General features: G+C 43.4%; 1 protein-coding gene across 1 annotated transcript; it reads left to right on the forward strand.

Annotated features, from left to right (window-relative positions):
- The first annotated feature begins 11,250 nt into the window (after positions 1-11,250).
- NPY (neuropeptide Y) lies at positions 11,251-17,412 on the forward strand. Its single transcript, XM_087821424.1, has 3 exons — positions 11,251-11,438; positions 15,350-15,430; positions 17,212-17,412. The coding sequence occupies exons 1-3, from the start codon at positions 11,251-11,253 to the stop codon at positions 17,234-17,236; spliced, it is 294 nt and encodes a 97-aa protein (XP_087677550.1). The 3' UTR covers positions 17,237-17,412.
- Positions 17,413-22,893: the final 5,481 nt, after the last annotated feature.

Below are 22,893 nucleotides of genomic sequence, written 5' to 3' on the forward strand. Positions count from 1 at the left end.
TGGCTAAGAGACCTGTGCAATAGCCCAAGAAGGAAATGACAGTGTATGGACCAACATGCCTGTGGGGAAGGTGGTGAGAATAGGAGATGTTTTGGAGGTAGGATCTACTACTCTATACTTATTAATGGATTAGATGATTGGAATATAGGAAAATCAAAGAATCAAAGAGTCAAGAACAATCCCCACCCCAAGATAAGTTTTAAGAAATCGAAGAGCAGAAAGCCTCTCAGAGGTACCGTCTGAGTTTCTCTCCTTTATTCCACCACATACTTCATACAGTCCACCACCAAGTCTTTGATCCTGTTCGCTCTGCCTTCCAAATGCATCCTGAACCCTGCTGCTCCTCATCACCACTGCCATGAGTCCAGGCCACCACCAGCACCTTCTGCCTAGATGATTGTAATAACCTCCTAAGCAGTCTCCTGGTTCTACTCTTATTCCACCATTGTCAGGATGATTTTTTAAAAATGTAAATCATATCATGTCATTCCCCTTCTCAAAAGTCTTCTGTGGCTGCCTCATTTGGAATACAGTGTCAGGTCCTCACCATGGCCCACAAGGCCCTTCACCATTCAGTCCCTGCTGTCCCTCAGCCCCACTCCCATTGTCCTCCTCACTCTCTGCTTCCACTGTCTGTGTCATTCTGATCACAGGGAGCATGCAGCTGCCTCAGGGCCTTTGCATTTCCTCCTCTGCCTGGAATGCTTTTATCAGAGTTATTCACATGGCCACCTGCTTTATTTAAGTCTCCATAAAAATATTAAAATATCTTCAGAGACACCTACTTTGATCTAAGCTCCCCCCAACCTCACTATCTAGCCCATTAATCCTCTTGTACATATTTTTGTTGCACAAATTACCAACCTGAAGATATATTTTGTTTGTTTGTTAATTTTTTATATATTTATTTATTGTATCTCTCTTCCATTGCCATTTAAATTTCATGGGGGCAGCAGCCTTGATTGTCATGTTCATTGCTATATACTTAGGGCCCATAACTGTGCCTGGTACAAAGAAGGCACTTAGATAATATTTGTAGAAATAAATAAATGAATATTATCTATTATTATCATTATTGTTATTATGAGTCTGTGACACATCCTCTTGATTTTTTCTTCTAAATGACTCTTCATTCATACCTTCTTAACATGCTCTCTGCCACCACCTGAATCTAGGCCTCTCTCTCTACCTGACATCCACTGTAGCCTTCTCCCTGGGCTCCACAAGTCCAGTTACTCTCCTTCCACAGGCATCTGTCATGTGAATGCCTGGTTAATGGTTCTGAAGTGTTGTTTAATCATTTCATATCTCCTTTCTAACAGTGTGAAGTCTAATCACTTAGCCTGATAATCATTTCCTTTATTGCTGGTCTCTCTCAATCTCTGTTCCAGCTTAATTTCCCATTACTCCCCATCTGAACCCTTGCCCTCAGCTAAATTGCCCCATTTGCTCAAAACAGGTATTTTCCCACACTTTCGAGTTAACCCACATCAGCCCCATCTGTCCCAAACCTTACCTACTGTTCAAAGTTAAGCTCAAATCTCATATCCCTGGAGACAGCCTCCTAGGCAGGAGCTCCCTTTGTCTCTGAATTGTCTTGTATTTATTTTCCTCACCCTCCATTTGGACCTTGTGTTTGCTTGGGCATATTTACTGATTATATACTTTATACATGAATATATAGGTATATTCAGTTTTATTTTCACAAATGTATAGCCAGCATGACCAGTCAGTCACCTTAGATTAAACTAAGGCTCTTGGTTAGATTCCTGCCCTGTCCCTTATATGTGTGCTCAAATAAATTCTTTATAATCTCTCTGAGTTTCTGTTTCCTTTTCAGTAAAATTGTAATAATAATAATTATCTCATAGTGCTATTGTTAGAATTGGATGAGTTCAAGTACAATGATTAATACACAGTGGGCCTCAATTAATTGTTATTTTTTTAAAAATGTTTTTCCCTTTTATTGCATTTACTGGGGTGACACTGATTAACAAAATTATACAGGTTTCAGGAGCACAATTCATAATTCCACATCACATGATCTGTATCCTGTATTGTGTGTTCACCACCTTAAGTCAAGTCTCTGTCCATTACCACTTGTTTCCCCTATACCTTCCTCCACCTGCCTCCTACCCCATCAATCACCACACTGTTGTCTGTGTCCATTAGGTTTTATGAGGATTTGTCTCTTTTTTCCTCTCTATCCCTCTACCCTCCCTGCCACCGAACCCCCCAACCCTCCCCAACAGTTGTCAGCCTGCTCTCTATCTATGAGTCTGTATTTAGCTTGTTAGGTCATTTTGTTCATTAGATTTTACATATGAGTGAAATCATATGGTGCTTGTCTTTCTCTGACTGGCTTATTTCACTTAGTATAATGCTCTCCAGGTCCATCCATGCTGTTGCAAAGGGTAAGATTTCCTTCTTTTTTCGAGCCAAATAGTATTCCATTGTGCAAATATACCACAGCTTTTTAATTCACTCATCTACTGATGGACACTGGGGCTGCTTCCAAATCTTGGCAATTGTAAATTATGCTACAATGAACATAGGGGTGCATATATTCTTTCAAATTAGTGTTTTGGGTTTTTTTTGTTTTTTTTTCCAGATACATTCCCAGAAGTGGAATTGCTAGGTCATATGGTAGTACCATTTTTAATTTTTTGAGAACCCTTCATTCTGCTTTCCACAGTAGCTGCACCAGTCTGAATTCCCACCAATAGTGCACAGGGTTCCCTTTTCTCCACACCCTCCCAACACTTGTTGTTTATTGATTTATTGATGATAGCCATTCTGAGAGGCTATCTCAGAATGGCAATCATCAAGTAAGGTGATATCTCATTGTGGTTTTAATTTACATTTCTCTGATGATTAGTTACGTTGAGCATCTTTTCATGTTTATTGACCATCTGTATGTCCTCTTTGAAGTGTCTGTTCAGGTCCTTTGCCCATCTTTTAATTGGATTTTTTTTTTTGGTGTTGAGTTTTATCAGTTCTTTATAAAGTTTGGATATTAACTCCTTCACAGATGTTATTGACATAATTGTTATTATTTTTTTACTGCCCACAGTGCCACTTCATGTGTCTGATGGGTTTGCAAATAGGCAGAGAAATATCTGTAGCAGGCATTACACCACCAGCTGGCCATATCATGCATATTTCATAAAGATTACTACTTTAAAATACATGTTTATTTTCAGTGCCTCCCTCTTCCTGTCTTGCTTTGGACAGTATTGCCTTCACTTGATCAATGACACCAGAGTCCATCTGGGCAGCACTAAGTTTTCCCTAAATATTCCTACCCCTGTGAAAGCACCAGTCACAATGTCCTTCCTGTAGTCCTGGTGTCAGTAATGCACAAGGATGTGGATGAAGCCAGGATCTGGCAGGTAAATGATTCAAGTAAAGTGATTCCAGAAATAAGCCATTTGCTGGGTTGAATCAGGCACACATTCTAAAGAGCTCTTCTCCATAGTCTTAGGTTCTGGAAATGTCATCCCCACAGTACTGATGGGGCTCCTTCCTGGTCTGTTTCTAAAAAGACAAGCAGAGCTGAAGGTATATCCTGCAATCCAGATTGACTAGTGATGAAACTGGTATTTCGACCCCTATGTCTGACTTCTACCTATCAGTCACTTTTCACTGGGGAGACAGGGAGCGGGATTATCTGTTGAACCTCTAAAACCCTAACAAACTTCAGCCATAAATTATATATAGAATGACATGCAAAGTTGCATTTAATAAATTTTTATTGAGCACCTACTAAGAGCCAGATATTACGCTAAGTATTGGGAGTATAATGGTTAGCAGAACATACATCCTTGCTCTCACAGAGCATACGCTTAGGGAATGTAAGAGACATCAAACAAATTATAACATGTGATTAAATACCTAAACAGACAATTACAGCTATGAAAGGACCTTTAAATGGAAAGTTTAGGGTGCTGTGGAACCATACAGTGAGTTGAGGTGGAGAGGAACATATTCCAGATTGAAGGATCATGAAGAAATGAAATGCAAAATAAAGCATGAAGGATAAGTGGAAGTTTGCCAGCAAAGAGTCAAGGGGTGGGAGAGTGCTCCAGTCAGAGAAAGCATGTGGAAGGGCCCTGGGGCAGGAAGTAGCTTGGCATATGAAGAGCCCTCAAATTATTTATTATGTTTATTTACTTGTGATTTATGTAAAATAGTTAAATTCTAAATCAGAGGTCTACATACTTTCTATAAAGAGACAGATATAAATGCTTTTAATTATGTGGGCCAAAATTACAGTCTCCCTTGTATAGTCTCATAACTTCTCAACGTTAACACTGTAACAGGAAGGAACCATAGACAATATGTAAATTATGGGTATGGCTGTGTTCTAATGAAACTTTATAAACAGGTGGTGGGCAGTGGCCCACAGGTTGTAGTTTGCCAGTCCCTGTTCTAAATTAGAGCAGGCCCCTCTAAAACTCAGTTATAAATTTCAGTTTCAGAATTTCAGTTATAAATTTCAGTTTTTATTCTGAATATTCTTAAATATTTATTCTGATCAAGACATCCTTATTGGGGATCTGTTTAGTGGTAGGAATCATACTAGGGATGCAGAAGTAAATAAAAAATACATTATTTCTTCTCTGATGGAGATGACAGATATAAAAACTCACAGATATTAAATAGCAATGCAATAACTAGCTGATACATACACAATTTAACTGTAGCTAAGTGCAATTAAGGAGAAGTTCAAGGTCCTGTGAAAATTTATAATAGGGAACCTAATCCACCGTGGAGGACCAGAAAAGTCCTCCATGAAGAAATGCCATTTCAAGATGAAGCTAGAAGGATAAGTGTAGGCCAGGTCAAGTTAGGAGAGAGATCTCAGAGAGAGGAAAGCACAATGAAGGCCCAAGTGAGGAAGGTAATTGACATATTTAAGGAGTAGAAAGCATGCCAATGGACAGGAACATAGGAGGTAAAGGAGAAAATTATGTGTAAGCCTAGAAGGTAAGTAGGGTTCAAAATATGTGAGCCTTGTAGTTTAATTTAACGATTTTGAAGATATTTTGGACTTAATATGATACACAATTAGGAATTTATGTTAATGGAAGCTCTCTTATGGGTAATCAAATTTGAGACACTTTATCAAGATTTTCTGAGTTGGAAAATACCACCTTGGATTCCAGGTATAAGACCTGAACTAGGGGTTGAGATTTCAGACTCATAGGCCGTAGGGGCAGATGTGTTTGCTTAATTAGTACATGCAGAGTAGAAAGGTTCAGGCAGGGGGTTGGAGTACAGAAGGAAAAGTCAGCAAAAAAGACCGTGGCCAGTTCAGAGGGAAAGGAGACCAGCAAAGGCAATGGTCACAAGAAGGCAGGTAAAGAGTAGCGGTCTGTGGGGCATGCAGTTAGGCGGTCTTACTGACAACAGTTTCAGTAGCTGGATTCAGAGTGCAGATTGCCATGGCTCTTTGACCAAACCAAAGGTGAAGAATTAAAGGCAATGAGTAGAAACTTTAAGCCTCGCTATGAGACTTCTAGTTCCGGCTAAGATGTAGAAAGAACTGGATTTATCCTCTGGTTTGAAACAGCTAAAACATCAGACAAAAATATATGGAACAACGTCCAAAACGTTGGACATCAGGCAGCAAAGGGCAGTGATCTCTTAGAGACGGGAAGCAGATGCTGTAGTCCAGAGGGAGGAACTGGCAGAGGGGATGGCGCCGCAAGTGTGGGGAGCTGGGTCAGCGAGAGTTCATAGGCGGAGCGCTGTGGAGAGCGGCTGAACCTGGAGGCGGCCCGGGCTTGGGCAGGAGCAAGGCTGTGCCCTGGAGACCCCGAGGGACCTTGTCCAGGGCAGAGGCAAAGCCGTGTCTAGATACAGGTTCCCCCTGTCCATTGTGTAGGCTGACACACTGGCTTGTATGCTACATGTCCTACCAAAGGCTAGGAGATGTGATCAGCTAAACAGTGGTAGGGTGCCAGTTTCTGTGTACAGTGGGTGCAGCGTACAACAATAGAAACCCGCCAAGATGTTCTGGGTGCAGCGAAGCAATATGTTCTGAGAAAGCTTGCCAAGGGATTGTTTTTGTCCCTTTCAGCTACCTGCAGTTTCCTTGAAGAATTGTTACCTTGATGTATATGATAAAGATGCTGAGCTTGCTTGGGGTCACTCTCTCCATCCGAGGGCAGTGTCCCACCTGGCCCCAGCTTTAACTGTCTTCTATGTCTGTGTGTATTTCTTAATCTCCCGCGGCTCCCTCTCAGGATCCCCCACTTCCCCGCGCAGGTCATGGCAGAGTACCAGACAAGAAAGAGAACCTTGGAGATCTTCAGTGTCTTGCTCAAGTATTTAGTAGATGCTGATCAGAACATGCACATGAAGAAACCACCTGAGACCAGGAAGAGAAGCGCACAGAAGGATGAGAGGAAGCAATATCCAAAGCTCCCGAAGGTCTAGGGATAGCGCCTGTTCCAATAGCCGGTGAGGAAAACGTCACAATTCAGGGGCATCTGTTATCAGTTAAAGTAAGAGGAAGGTTATTGCCTCAGAAGTGGGGAAAAATTAAACCTACATAAAGCCAGCTCTAGTCCCTCCTAAAAAAACCCCCCAAAAACAAAAACTTAAATGGAAGACCTGAATGCATCAAACTGCTCCCAAGTCTTTGACTGTATCCCAAAAAACTGCTCACGAATAGATTAGAAACACAGTCACATCCAACAAACAAGGTACCATTTACAATGTCTAGCACCCTATCAAAAATTACCAGACAAACAAAGAAGGAACGTATAAGCCCAAACGAAGTGAGGATCAATCTGTCCATAACACAGAAATGAAACAGATGATATAGGAGCAGTAGACAAGTTATTATTAATGTATATTCAAGAAGCTAAGGTCAGACATGTTGAGACATGGAAGATATAAAAAAAATACCAAATTGAAATTCTAGAGGTAAAAGCTACATGGGCTTTGTACTGATTAGACATTGAAGAAGAAATAGTCAATTCAAAGACATAGCAGTAGAAACTATCCAATAAAAAACACACAGAAAATAAAGCAAAACAAAATGAACAGATCATCAGTAAACTGTGGGACAGCGTACACCTACCATATGACCCAGCTGTTCTGTCCTTAAGTGTTTTCCCAGGAGAAATAAAAACATATGTCCATACATATTTATAAACTGATGTTCATAGAAGCTTTACTTGTAATAGTCCAAACTGGAAACAACCCAAAGCCCATGGGTCGTTGAATAGATTTTAAAAAACAACAACTTAACATTTAATATATATCCGTATCATGGAATACTTACCAGTGAGAAAAAGAAATATGAGCTATTGATATATCCAATAACATGAGTAGATCTGAAAATACTGATGTTGATGGCAGACAAATGAGTATATATTATGGAATTCTATTTACATACAATTCTAGTAAATGCAGACAAATCTCTAATGACAGAAAGGAGATCAATGGAGGAGGGAGGCAGGGAGAGGCAGGAAGAGGGCATTACAGGGGCAGGAGGAAACTTTGGGTGGTGATGTATGTGTCCATTACCGTGATTGTGGTGGTGACTTCATTAGAGTATATAGGTGAGAATATATCCAGTGGAATATTTTAAACATGAATACATTAATATATCTCAATTATATCTTAATAAAGCTGTTAAAAATAAATATACATATAAATGAATAAAATAACTTTGAAACAAAGGAGTGAAAGGGTTCAGCAGCTAGAGGGAGGTCTTGGGTTAAGTGACTGCTTTTGTTTGTTGGGGGTGGGGGGGCTGGGGTGGGTTTGCTTTGTTTCTTTTACAAAACAAACTCAAGCAAATTTATAAGCAAATGTATAAGTATATACATATGCATAGAAAATTACAGAAAAGAGAAGAGACAATTAATGGAGCAAAGTCCTGAGAGAAGAGACAGATTGTTCAGAGCCCAAGGCCAGGGGATGCAGCTGGGACTAGAGAAAGGGGATAAGTACTTAAGGATACATGGAGGGCACATGGCTCCATTTTTTATGCCCCAGTCGCTGAACCCTGAGAATAAGCTCTTATTTTTGGGTACCAGTGGCATTATCTTAAGCTAAATTAATCAAATTTACACATTCTTTCCCACTCAAGAGTAGTACATCTCCTTAGAAGTAATTTCTCCCTGATTCAATGACTCCTTCTGACACGGAACTGAGGTTTGGCTGCCTGTCTCTTTGAAAGCCAATCCTTGAGAGACAGGTGCTAATGTAAGGAAAGACGGTTTATTCAAGTGTTGGCCGCTTGAGAAGATAGTGGACTCCCATCCTAAAGACCATCTGACCATATCAGTGCAGGCAGGGGTTTTTATTAGGAAGGAGAGGGAAAGCAGAACAGAAATCAGGAAAGCTGTCTATGTGTAAGCACAGTCTATTCTGATGATTATCTCGAAACTGGTCAAGTGAAGGTCTTGTTTTTATGGTTGAAAGTCAGCAAATCTGGAGCCAGACTGTTGGTTGCTGGAATCAGCTCCTGAAGTTCATTCCTGGAACTCTTTCACAAGTATGCTGTTGATCTACTGGCTACATATTAGTTAACAATTCATCTTTTACAAAAACACTTTTTACAGAAACAATATTGAAAGATTAGTGGGGTGGGTTCCACTTATAAGTCTGGGTTTCAACTGATGTTGAAATAAGATTATTTTATTGAAAAGTGGACTGTGCTCTTCCCCTCATCAAGAAAGGGGCTTGAAGTTAAAAGGTGTTTCGTTTGCTCTAACTTTACCAAACTCTCCCACGTAAGCATGCTGAGCAACACTGAGAGCCCTGATATTTGTGTTTCTGGCACATGTTTATGTAATATGGAAAAGAAACATTCAGCTAAGTGAAAGGGATGTTGCTCTTCAAAATTTCTAACACACAACAGGATTGCTTGTTACACAGTAATTTATATTTAAATCAATTCTATCAAAAAAGCACAGAAACAAAGTGTCCAACAGACTCTCGTCATTTTAACATTAAAACAACATATAACTTAATGCTCTAGCATCCTAAGGTGCCCTTTCATTTAGAAGGATTCAGACTTCCAGGAGCATTCAGGGAATTTAAAGATGTAGTCCACTACATGAAATACCGAGCCTGTAAAAAATGGTTTCCATATCTTTCATATTCATTCAACAGGTTTAACGCCATGTGCAAATAAATGATCTTTTTTACCTGTTTTATTTCCATCAGAACCTACGTTCTCCATCAACATTAATTGAATGTACTTGAGACTAAGGGCTACCCGACAAAAGAAAAATTGCTGTCTTTCTTTTTTAAATCCTCACCCAAGGATGTGTTTGGAGAGATAAAGGGAGAGAGAGACATTGATGTGTCGCCTCCCCTCACCCCACCGGGATGGAACCCCGACCTTGTGCTGCAGGGGAGGCGGCTCCAGCGAACCGAGCCTCCCGGCCAGGGAGAAATCGCTGTTCTTTTGACTACCTGTCACTTGGGAACAAAATATTTCTTTTGAGCTTTAAGGGGCCTCTCGACCCTTGAAACGCGGCTTTTTCCCTGCAAACCGAGGAAGTGAGTTTACCACGTGCCGCCTCGAAGTTTTTGGTCTCCACACTTTCAGGTCCCGCCTTTGGGCGAGTACTTGGGAAGGGCTCATATCCCTGTAAAACAAGCCCGGGAGAGGGGCCATAGCCACGAAAGCCCACTCTCAGCCCCTGGCAGGAGAGGGTACCTTTGGGACCCTCTTGATCGGACTTGGGGCTGGCGCCTTGGACCTGCTTTAGGCGCAGGAAAACCTGTGCACCAAGCGGTCTGCCCCAACGCAAACGCGCACAGCTGTGCCCGGTGCGCTTACCGCTTGGGTCCTGGAGATGCTCCACAAAGTCGAGAATTTAGGTACCCCCACCCTCGTGCCAAAGGAGTTGGTGGTCCTAGTGACAGGCGACAAAGATGATCTGGACTACGCCTGTCTCTGGCAGGACTAGACGGGCGCGAAGGGAAGAGGGGTTCGGGCCACGCCGGAGGGCAGGGACTTGACTTTGGCGCTGTCCAACGCTTTCAAAACCCGCTGCCTGGCCTGCACGGTGCCAGGCCCCCTGCCGGGGCCTGGGGGCGAGAGCGGGTTGTGGGTGGCTCCCCGCAGAGACACTCGGGCTGCGGTGGCAACCCCTCCCCCACCCCGCCTCTGGGGGCGGGAAGTGGAGGGTGAGAGTCACCGGAGCGTGAGTGCCCACGGCCCCTCCTGCCGCTGCGAGCGCGCACCATAAAAGCCCTGTGGCAACCCGCTCACGACACCCATCCACCGGCTCTCACGCCCGGGAGAGGCGCTCCGGACAGCCCAGCACTCGCTGCCCAGCCACGCCCGCCGCCCGCCGCCGTCACCGTGAGTGCCACTGCCCTCCGCCGGACAGGGGCCCAGGCGGTCGGTGCCAGGGGCCCTGTCGCGCCCTCTGCGGAGCCCTGGGGCACTGGGAGGGTCGCGCCGCTCGCCGGCCCCTGCTCGCCCGCCCCGTTCTCTCCCTGCCCAGCGCGCTCCAGCCGCTCTTGGCCCCTGACTTCCACCTGCCCCCTGGCCCCTCCGCTGGTCCTGCCACCCCTCTCCCAGGCCCTCCGGCTGAGCGGTTCCCTCCGTTGCCTTTTGGAGGAAGTGGGGGGAGAACACGACCCCCAACCTAGAGCAGCTGGCAGTTTCCTCCGCGGTCTCAGCCTACCGGGAGGTTTCCCAGGCAGCCCCCCGAATGAGGAATTCTGGGGCTCGGGCGCCTAACCTGCGATCGGACCTGAGACCCACTGGCCCGGGGAGCGTTCTCTCCCCTCCCTCCCAAATTGCCACCCGAGGTCCTCAGCCATCTGTCAAGCGCCTGCAGCCGGACAGATCAAAAGTATCCCAGAAGAAACTTTCCTCCCCAGACAGGGATTTGGGGAAAGAGGGCAGGAAAGTGATGATCCTCAACCAGCAGGAGGAGCTTCTAATTCTGTCTCTAAAGTGCCGAAACGGGCGCCCCCACCTCTCACCCCCTCTGCGCCCCTCACTACGGGACTCTCCGCGCTGTGACTTCGACCCAAGTTGCGCGGAGTTTCCCGTTGGCACAGAGGGGCCGCGCGGATTGTGCCCTAAGCCTGCGGGTGGTGCCTGTCACACTCGGCTCCCCTCTGTGTCACTGGGTGGAGCACGGATTCCGGGTCCTGGGTGGTAGCAGGGGGACGGGCGCCGGGAAGCAAAGGAGGGAGGTGGGGGGGTGTGTCCTCTAAACTCCCAACCCCGCTGCCCTGCGCCTTTGGTGCCCTCAGATGCTGGGGAGCAAGCGCCTGGGGCTGTCCCGACTGACCCTCGCCCTGTCCCTGCTCGCGTGCCTGGGCGCGCTGACCGAGGCGTACCCCACCAAGCCCGAAAAGCCCGGCGAGGGCGCGTCGGCGGAGGACCTGGCCAAATACTACGCTGCGCTGCGGCACTACATCAACCTGATCACCAGGCAGAGGTGCGTGGGCGGCGGGGGCCCTGCCCGAGCGACCCGTCCCGCCCCCGGGGGTCTCGGAGGGGACAGGGCCTGCTCCGCCTCGCTCCCTCCGTCCCGGGGCAGGACAGCGGCAGGACTTACTGAGCGCGCTCCCTCCGCAGCTACAGTCACAAAATCTTGACTCAGGGTCAGGTTCTCTGGGCCGTGTGGCTGCACCTCCTCCTACCCCCCCATCCCCTTGTCTTTTTTGTTCTGAGAGCAGTGGAGAGACTGTTTGGAAAGTTCCCTGTTGAAAGGGGTCAGGAGTGCCCCCAGGGAAGGGCTGCAGGGAAAAGGTGGGGCAGGGTGTCCAGGAGAAACAGCAAAAACTGAGGGGAAACAGCTGGGTTTTCCACCCTGCCCGGAGCGAATTGAATGGCACTGGTGAGGAAAAGACGAATAGAGCTATTTTCTCTTCTGCTGTACAGTGGAATTTTTTTTTCTTTCAGTCTTAGACCTTTACTTGAAAATTCTGGTCCCAATAAATAGAGATTTAGCAGAAAAGAGTTGATCTAAAATGCAGAGACCTGCCCATTTTATAGCAGGTGAGGTTTGAAAAGAAAGTGACTGCTTGGTGCTTTATTAGATAGAAACGCACATTGGTCTGTCACTCTAGGGTGAGTCCAGAGAGTATGTGGAATTCGAGACATGGTAAACCCCATTCTGCACACCCAGGAAGCCAAAATGAATTCCGCATTTTTACTCTCAACATCAAATATTAAGCAAAAAGAAAAAAAAAAGAAAATCAAATCCAAACAATTTTTACAAATAATATAGGACTTAAAATTTGTTTCCAAAATTGGTTCATCTTAGTTTTAAATCATTCAATATCTTATTTTAATTCCCGAGATCAAGTGACCTTAATAAAAACAAGGAACCTTTTGAAAGCATTAGTGTTATTTAACATGTTGAAATTATGCTTTGTGAAGTGTCGTTTTTGTTTTTACCACAGTTGTACTGTTTACAAGTCAGGGAGTAGTTGGAATGGATGCAAAGTGGGGAGAATTTCTATTTCTTAAATAAAGTGTCCTTGTTATGTTTCATCAAAAAGCTGTGTCATCCTGAGAAGTTTTCTAAGAAGTCCCAATTTACACTGAATCAGAAATACATGGAGGTGCCAGGATTAAATAGTATTGGCTTATGATCCCTGAAGCCTGATAATGTTAATTAGTGAAAAGCAACAATGCTTTATGTCCTGAGACTTCTCAGGAAGTTAATTGCTTCTAATGCTTGCTTATGCTCTCTTACACACCAGAGAAAAGAGCTTATCCAAACAAAAAAGGTATTGTCCTTTCTAAGAAAACTTTTGTCAGTTTGTCAGTTATAACACACAGTAGGGCTGATTTTTGAAAAGAGAGTTGCTATGAAGCTTTATCATTATAGGTATGAAGCTTTAGCATTTCAAAATGTTTTTCTAGGCATTATTTTGTTCAGTCCTTACCTCAGAGCTTTGGGGTGAGCATAATTATCTCCGTTTTACAGATCATGAAACTAAGAACATTTCATGAGACCTTTTTAGGGGTGGTGATGATTTTCCCTGGATGTTGTCACCGCCATCCACAGTCAGTGTGATCTCCAACATCTTTCATGAGGAGAGAACCAAGGGGAAGGGACTTGAGTTTCATGGGGAGAGATTCGGGGTCGGTGAAAATGCGTTGGTCCTGGAACGGAGTTTTCTGTCTCATCTTCATGTAAATTCCTCCTTAGAAACCATCAGAATTTATAATGTGCACCAATAATAATCTCCATCCTGCATGGTTATTGTCTTCCCACCGCACACATCCGCTCACACACATGTGTTGGTATTTTTGAAAATTATAGTGTCATTTGTGAGTCCGTGTTTGACTTTGTCATAAACATTCTCTTTCCTCTCTTTTTCTGCACAGTTCGTGTTTTTAAACTGTATGCCCAGTTCTCTGCTTCCAAAATCTGCGTTATTTTTTTCCTAGAGCGTGGACCTACCACATTTTGCTAGATCGGTGTTTCTGAACTCAGGCAGCCTTTTTGCTTCCCAGGATACTGGGCAATGTCTGGAGACAGTTTTGGTTGTCACGAGGGGTGGTGCTACTGGCATCTCGTGGGTAGGGGCCAGGGATGCTGCTGAACATCCTACTATGCCTAGGACAGCCCCCCACAACAAAGAATTATCCAGCCCCAAATGTCCGTAGTGCTGAGGGTGAGGAACCCAGCCCTAGATTAAGTGTTTCTCCATCCTGGTCGAACACTGGAATCATCTGGAGAATTTAAACAATATACTGATGCTGGGCTGCACCCCCTACCAGTTAAATCAGAGCCTGGGAGTGGGGGTGGGACTTGGACTTCATAGTGGTTTTAAAAGCTCTCCAGGTGACTCTCATGTGCAACCAGGGTTGGGATTAACCCCCTACAGACTCTATCTTCGAAAGTTAAAGCATTGTAGAGAGAAAGGATAGCCCAGAATAAATTAGAGAAAGAAGAAGAGGGAACAGTTCTGTCCTTGTACAAATCCTGCTCTGATAGATTTAGTTTCTTTAGCTGGTAAATTGGAGAAAATATTGGCCAGTTCTTTCATTCACTGGAGCATGATGAAGATAAGTGAGTTAAGGTTGCCCAAGAGTTTTAAGATTAGTAAAATGAACTGATGGGGGAAATAAGTGTAAGCAGCCACCTAGAATCTGATATCACAACTCCAGAAAATCTTTGAGGAAACCTTACAAATGATGGGAACAGGAGGGGTTGCTTTCATTTTTGTTCCCTTGAGTCCCAGAAAAGGAGTAATAATAGGAAAATTTCTCCCAAAGTTTAGATTTAGTTGTGCTTGATAGGCAGTCAGAGGGTACCTGCTGACAGCTTTGTTACTCTGTGTTATCTATTAGCTCATCAGTCCATGCCAGGCCAATCTCTCATTTGTGAAAAAAAGTGGCTGTTGGTGTCCAATGCCTTTTTTGAAAAAGGGGAAAAGTGCCTCTTCCAAAAAAACAAAAAAGCTACTTGGTACTATAGACGTGTTAGACTCTTTAATAGTGTGTGAGAGAGAGAGGGAGGGGGGAATGGATCAGTTTACTCGCTCACTCACCTGGAGCAAGCAGCTATGCCATCCTGGCAGGAAAGAGTAGCCTTGCATTCATTTGTTGTCCTTTTCATATCCTGCAACAGAAGAAAAAAGACCAGGATCATTTCTATGGACCAGTAGGATTCCTTTATATTTACAGGGCAGATTAAAATCACAGCATGAGAGAAAATGGAAAATGTAGGGCCCAGGTTCCTTTGCTCTCTGTAAGAATGGGTGGATTTCAACGGTAGTAACATGCACTTGCCTATCATTTTGTCACTTACAAAGCATTGTGACTCACATGGAATTTTCACAAAGACCCCAATTTAAGCATGAGTTGTGATTTTGATTTTACAAAAGAGAAAACAGAGATTGAAAGACACAGGTGAGTCTAGCACTTCAGTCACTGACTTTTTTTCTAGGGATGTTTCTGAAATATCATCTGGTCTCTTTATTAAGACTTAAACTGCTGTACATCATTAGAACTATAGCCAATTAACTAATCATGGAAACATTAAAATCATACTTTGATGTAGTTTTATTTCCTGTCACCTAGTTACATATCTACATATGTAATATTTGCGGTATAAAAAGACAAGAATTTGGGATTTTGGTTGGGTTTAAATAATCTGCTGTTATTTAAGTATGTAAACAAAATTATATACATATTTAATTTTAAATCATATTTATGATGTTTTTGATCATGTATGATTTGTACACCTAGATTATTTGTTAACAGACGGTTAACTGAAAATAACTTTTAGATTTGATACCCCAAGTGAGAGACTATCTTCTTTCTTTCTAAAGATTTTTATGAATATTTAAAGCTTGCTTTAAAGAACTTTTCTTTTTTTTTGGTTAGGTATGGAAAACGGTCCAGCCCTGAGACACTGATTTCGGACTTCTTGATGAACGAAAGCACAGAAAATGTTCCCCGAACTAGGTATGAAAAGGCCTCTGTGGGAACGGGAGAGGGAAATCAGAAAGGGCTGCCTGGGGAGGAAGCGTTGGACTGGGGTCTTTCGTACCAGGTAGAATTCAGAGAGAAATGGGGATGGGGAACAAGGTGGGGAGGACCTTTCTTTTCATGTAGTCATTTGTAAATCTCTGAACTTCTGTGGGGTAATATTTTCTACTGCAAATTATTTGGTGCTCCTTGGAAAACTTTAAGTATAAGTGACTTTTACTGCAGAAATTACTCTATAGACATAGAGTGAATCCCCATCTCTACACTGAAATGACCAATCACCAAACTTTGGGGTAATTTTTAGTTTTTCTATACTGTGCAGAGTGTTCCAGTCTTTCTGGTTTTACATGAAACTGTAGATAAATTACAGGGAGCTAGTTTACTTTTAAACTTATTTTAGTTCAACTGATGTCACATAGTAATTTATTACATTCAGTGAATGAATGTTGAACAATGTATTATTCTTAGGGGCTTGTCTGTAGCCTTGGGGATTTCTCGGAGTGTGGGCTGTTTTGGGAAGGGGTGCCCACCAATGTCTAGGGGTCAAACATTGGACCAGGATGCTCTGGTGCCTCCTGGACAAGGAGTTCTGCTGAAAAGAGCCCGGTCCTCCTCTGTTTTCATAACTGCCTTTTCTGCCCACTGCCTCTTCCCCTACCCCCAGTTGGCATATGGTTTATCCATTTCCGTGGTAGCTTGTCTGCCTTAAGCCCAGAGCTGGACAGCGGCAAGAACCAAGTTCCCCAGAAGAGGTCACTAGAACACTTGCTCAGTGAGTGTGACGGGCCTGTCACTCTTCATTGGGCTTCCCCTTAGAGGTTAAAGCCGATGACCTGGTGAGCCACCCTCACCTTCCCTTCCGCTTCCCACTGTCCTCTTGCGCAATGGCCAGCCAGGGTGGAGGTGCAGGTCTAGAGTTGTCAGGTTTGTTTTCTCCGAGAGAAACAACCATTTGGACTGGAATAAAACTCCAGTGCTCTTGTCCCTGGAGGTACCAGCCAGATTTCAACAGCAAATGCAAGGGAAGCTGATGGAAAATTCACGAGGATTATTTTTACATACTAACCAATAAATGCTTTTTCATGTTTCATGGACATGCATATGATGTTTGCTACAGTAAAAGTTTAGGGTAAGCTCTCTCTACTTAAGATAAGAAAAAGAACCATCCAGACCCACTTACAACCTTTCTGCTGTTCTTTGTTCTGTGGCCTGAAGTTGGACAGTTAGTACATGAAATAAAGTTAACTGCACCCTGATTGACAGCCACAATCAAATGCAGTTAGGAGGAAACTGAGCTTGATGGCCTCGAAGTTCCCTGTGAATGCTGTTTTATTAAAAAGGCTTCTTTATAGTCTGATCAATAGCATCTCACTACATAAAAAGCCTTGCAGGAAAACAAAGGAAGCATATTCACAGTTGAGCAACAATAACTTTCTTGTTACACTTTCGTGTGATTCCTGTAGTTTTGATCTTCAGAAATACTGCAGAGTTCTTTGGCCTCTTTGATAAACACAAAGCCTTTTAAACGGTCCCTCTGAGATGTGCCTGAGACCCCCGTTACCATGAGCAAAAGCTACTCAGCTGGGTCTTTGCACTGTGCCTCTGCCTCCCACTCGGATGTTCAACACAGAATGGCAACGGGAGCCTCTGCAACAGTTTCTGACGATCTTCCATCTCAGAACGGAATGTCTTACTCCCGCCAGCCTCCCGGGAAGCTGGAAGCTTCTCTCACATGCTCTGCTTCTTCTGTTTGACAGGCTGGAAGACCGTTCTATGTGGTGATGGGAAATGAAACTTGCTCTCCGGTCTCTGCCTACTTTCCAACCCCTATTTCATTGTGTAAGACCCAAGTCTGCCTGTCCCCCCAATGCATGCAGCCACTGTGCTCAACTCTGCGGAGTTCTCCTTTGTCCTCATTGTATATATGTGTGCTTCAATAAACTAACGTGCATTCAAAAGTGTGTGCTCCTCAGGGAAACATCTGATGTTGCGACAGAGAGAATTATCTTAAATTACTCATGAAATCACAGTCTCCCTCAAGTAGCAGATCTGAGGCTTATTTCACCAATATTAAAGCAGTGGCTATGGAAGGTATAAAGATGGGATGATTTACCATCACCAAGACTCAGCTGTGTGGGTGTAACAACAGAAGTATTTGGAAACATTGAACAGGGGAGTGCGATTTGGAACAATTTGATGAAGTTTTTCTCCCATTCACTTGGGCTCCTTGTTAACCTCATTGGCCTGTGCTGTCAATAGAAAGGACAGCTATCTAATAGCACTTTCTGCAAAATGTCTTATCTCTCCCCTGTTTAATATGGCCCTCCCTAGCCACATGTGGTTTTTGAGCAATTGAATGTAGCTCGTGCAAATAAGGAGCTGGATTTTAAATGTTATTGAATTTTAATTTAAATAGCCACGTTTCTAGCAGTTACCACATCAGACAGCTCATGGATATACAGTTCCTTAGGCCACTACTACTTTTAGAATTTGAGTCATAAGCAGAAATACAGAATAGGATGATTAGGTTTTCACACAACATGGCATATGTTAATCAATTTAGCTAAAGGCTATTAAATCCCCTCCATGTACCTATTTGCATGGGCTTATTTTAAAACTAATGTTACTAGATTCTTACATGTAATTTCTAAATCAAAGAAAACAGGTGTCATTCTGTATTCATACTTTATACCACATTGTAAAAAAATGCTCAAATATTTTTATGTTAGGTCTTAAAACTGCTTACAAAAACCCCATACACATCATGACTTAGGGAATCTTGTAGTATATAAAATAGTCTCTATACAAAAGAACTCTAATGTTTATTCAGCCAGTGGAGTCAATGATGCTACAAAGCATAATTTCCTTTAATGAAACTAAGATAAAAACTGTTCCATAGTTTTCCTAAATTTCTCCTTATTTTTGTTTCTTTGTGCTTTAAACTAAATGCCAATAGGTAAGAAAGGCATTTTTTAAAATCTTAAAATGTTTAGTAAGTCACAATTTATTATCACACAACATTAAAGCTCTTTACCAGCCTAGTATGTTTGGAGCTTTTCTTTACTGAAGTTAGTATTAGGCAAAGAAAGTTGACTCCAGGAGTCATTTGGAAGCACAGATATGCTAAATAGTCACCACCATGTACAGAACTCTCGGTTATATGGAGCAGAGCAACAGGAATAATGTATATGAACCACTGAGAGATGATCCAGGAATTCCATTTTAAACAAAACTAAACCTCTTATCCCACTAAGTCTAAGTGCCTGAAAGGCTAAACATCAAACAGCCTACATTTTCTTCAGACTCAGGCCTTGATCCCTCGGCCCTTTGCCTCATCTACTAGAAAAAAGACTAACCTTTCACTGCAGGTGAGCTCGGGGTGCTGACTCAGTGGCTGCCAGGCTCTCGGAACTTCTGAGCTCTCACTCGTGAAGCAGGAGTGAGAAATCCTGCCCAACTTTCCTCAGAAATCTGTATTGGGATTAAAGCTCAGGTTAAGGTATCGTTACAAGTACGTAAGAGCAAGGAAGTGTATCAGGGTGACGTTTTTGGTGACCCCTGTGTCAGATTACAAATCCCTTGCTCCAGATCGAATGTTTGTGTCCCTCCAAATCCATATGATGAAATACGCCCAGTGTGATGGTGTTTTGAGGAGGGCTCTTTGGGGGTGATTAGGTCATGAGCACATATGAATAGGATTAAATCCGTATAAAAAGGGACCCCAGAGTGCTCCCTTGTCCCTACTATCCTATAGCACACAGTGAGAAGATGCTTATCTGAAAACCAGGAATCAGGCTCTTATCAGACACCGAAACTGCTGGTGCCTTCATCTTGGATGTCCAGCCTCCAGAGCTGTGAGCAATAAATTTCTCTTGTTTCTAAGCCACCCTTCTACAGTAGTTTGCTATAGCAGCTTGAGTGGACTAAGATATCCCCAACAAAGAAGAATTAGCTTTAAGGAATACAATAATGGCAAATGTTTTTAAATGGCAAGACTACATTCCAGTAGATTCCCTTGTAGTATTTCTCAAACATTTTCAGCCTGTCAACACTCCTTGCAATAGGCAAAAAGGCACCAGATCACCCACCTGTCATTGCAAATGATAATCCTCACTTGGGTGATAGTAAGATCTCAGCCATCATTAATGAGCTGCCTGTAAGTGATGTAATCATCATGAAGTAAACCTGTAAGTTATTAAGCTCTCCTCTGATCCAAACTCTAGTCCACATTCTAAGGAGTATAAATTGTTCATAACATTTTTGCAGATGCCATTACATCTTTATTTTGAGCCTTACAATGCCAAGACACATTCAAATAGATAATTATTCCCCCATTTTCACAGATAAGGAAACTGAGGCCCAGGGAAACGACGTGACTTTCCCACCTCATTCACGTTAGGGGAGCAGGTAGCAGTTCCTCTCCTTGTGAACTCTACCCTGCCTGATGCATCTCCCAGAAGTCGTAAGTCAAGGCCAGGTCATATGTAATCTGGTTAAGAACATAACTGCGGCACACTTAACTTAAAGCAGAGAATAAAGAAGTACTAAGCTGCGCAAGAGGCTTCTAGAAAAGGAAATGAGCATGGGCAGAACTAGCTGGAAGGGGCGTAATGGAGAATGTGAATGCTGAGCTGGACTGGAGGACATTCTGAGTAAGGTGACCAGCTGGGCTAAAACCAGAGGTAGGACAGCTACAGCTCGTTGAGGAAATGCCCAGGTGTCTACCTGAGGATCGGTGGCAGAGTAGCCAGGTATTGGATTGATGAAGTAGGTCCAAGTATGGCCAAACTCATCTATCCATCCATCCATCATTCATTAACTTAACATTTTTTGAGCACCTAATATGTATTGGACATTGTATTAAGCACTGGGGATATAAAGATCAATAATAGTTTCTCAGGCAATTTACTGTCTAATGAGGGAGACAGATAATTACAGTGTCGTTAGAAGTGCTAAGATGAGAGTGTTAGGGTTTGGGATATAGTTAGGTTCTTCTGTCCCACTCAGCATGCTTTCCTTTGCAGTTTCCTGACAAAGGAGCTGTAGGTATGAGAATCAGTTGCCAAATAGGGAACAAAATGCCAGATGGGCAAGCATCCAATGACGCCAAATTCAGGGCTGCTCTAAGCTAAGTCAGGGCACCTGGCTGAGGCCCAAGACTCTAGAATGCCCTCCTGCCCCCATATCAAATCTCAGCATCCTGGTGGTGAGTGGCAGGAATTAGTGAGTTCTGTGGAGCACTTCCCAAACTCATGTACCAAGGAGCCACATAGAGAAGAGCCAGCCCACCACGTGCAGCAGCAGGTGGAAGAAAAGGGACACTTGTGAGTACACGTTGCCTTCTGACACAGCGGCCCTGCCCACAGCTCAATGTGGTCTCAGGAGACAACCAGGATAGCAGCTGCCCTCCTGTGCAGAGGGAGGTAGGAAGAAAGAACAGAGGGAGAGGCCAGTGTCTGGGCCAAGGCTACAGCTTAGGCCCTTCAAACTCAGCTTGCTTAAAGCTGTTCCTCCCTATCTCAGGGTCAGGAAGTGGGCATGAGGTGTTCAGGCGCCAGGAAGGGGCGCCCACCCAGGCTGGGGAGAGTGGAGGAGGCAGACCACACTTCCTGGAGCTGCTGGGGCTCAAAGGAGGAGCACCAGCTGCCAGATGAAGAAGGTGAGATAGGAGGCAGGGGACATGCAGTTATGAGCTATACATATTTTGAGTGTTTTTTAAGTTATTTGAATTTGGCCATATGCTTGGCCTTTACCACTGGGCTACTACTCTGAAGGGGAAGTCCCATGTGGTATGAAATCAAGTCCTCCAGCCAGCCTGACTCCTCTCCCAGCCATTCTCACCCCACCCCACCCTCATCCCCAGTAGCCCCTGCTCTTCTTGTGGACTTGGCTCCAGGGGCCAACCAGCCCCCCTCCCCCCAAATAGTCTTCTTCATTCAGCTAAATCAGGACTAGACTTCTCAGCTGAGATCTCTTAAACACGATCTTATGGACAAATTTACAAGTTCAGAGAATAAATGTACTAAGGTCAGTTGATACTTTCTAATTCAGGAAGGAAGGGACTATTTCTTTTGCAATATTTGAGCTTCCTGACTACCTCCCAGCCTCTTTCCCCTGTCCAGACAAGGGTCAGGACGGAGGAGCAGATACAAAGAGAAGGGAAAGTCAGTCCCGGTTTGGGACTTCCAGGGCTCCCCTCGAAGTGACGTCAGGATGAGTGATGCCCCTGTCTAAAGCTACACCCACGGGCAGACTCTATGGCCTTCCTGATGACAGGAAAGTAAATATGATGGCAGTTAATTGTCTCCCTCTTTCTAATGCACACACATTATGCTTATGTGGTTACTTATTACTATGTGGGCAAGAGAAAATGTTTTTCTCCTCCATGCAGAACATTGGAATCAGTTACAGTGTCATCAGAGCTAAACAAACACCCTTTTCTGTCATCATAAAGGAAAACAGCCTTTTAAATAAGATGTTTCAGTGGAATATTCTTTTATTGTGGTTCACGCTTGGCACTGTATGATATTGTCACAACTAAATGATTGCCTTTCCTTCTGCCTATTAAAAAATTAGCACAGCGTGAAATCACCCAGAATCTTTTTCTCTTTTTAAAATCAGAGTAGAATAACATATAATTAATCTTATGTGTCATCCAGGCTCATTTTTTAATGTGGTTAGTAATAGCTCTGAATTTTAACTCATCCTAATGCTGCAGGATTGAAACTCTTTGCAGTTATGGGAATAGGATGATTGTGTGGGATGATAGCTGTCTTATTGCCTGACGTACAGTAGGTGCTCAGTGAGAGCCAGTTCGGTCTGGAGTGGAGTGTGGCAGTGATCTCAGGGGAACCAGAACAAATGCAATGTTTGGTGAACAACCTCAGAGGACTTTTTGTGATTTTTCCAGGAGGTACAGTTACCATTTTGGACAGAAGTACAGGAGTTTATTTAACTGCACCTTCCTGGAGCCCTCAAAGTTATTGGTTGAATAACTTTGTTCTTTCCCATCATCTCAGATGTTTTATTCACTTTAAATTCCCTTTAGTATGAGGTTCATAGAGAACCTTTTTTTTTTTTTTCCAACCTTGAACATTGTGGCACCAAAGTTTTTAGAAGTGTTGTTTGGGTCGCTAATAATTTTTCCCTGGCTCTAAGTTTAATGATCATTTTGGAGGTCTTGCAGATTGTTACTGGTTCTATTGCTAATGTCTTGCCCTATTACTGGAATGTCCTGTGATCATTATTACCTGTATTACTAATATATTGACTCCAATTTGGGATGTATCTTACAACTCTTTTTGTCCTTAGGCAAATTATTTTGGTATTTAGACATATCAAGAATTTGAATCTTTTTAACAAACCGATGTATGTAAAAATCACACATTCCTTTAAACCCCAATCTAGTCCCAGTTTCAGGATTCTTTGCTTTCCCAGAA

This window comes from Miniopterus natalensis, chromosome 10, assembly GCF_054644295.1.
Source record: "Miniopterus natalensis isolate mMinNat1 chromosome 10, mMinNat1.hap1, whole genome shotgun sequence".
NCBI lineage: Eukaryota > Metazoa > Chordata > Mammalia > Chiroptera > Miniopteridae > Miniopterus > Miniopterus natalensis.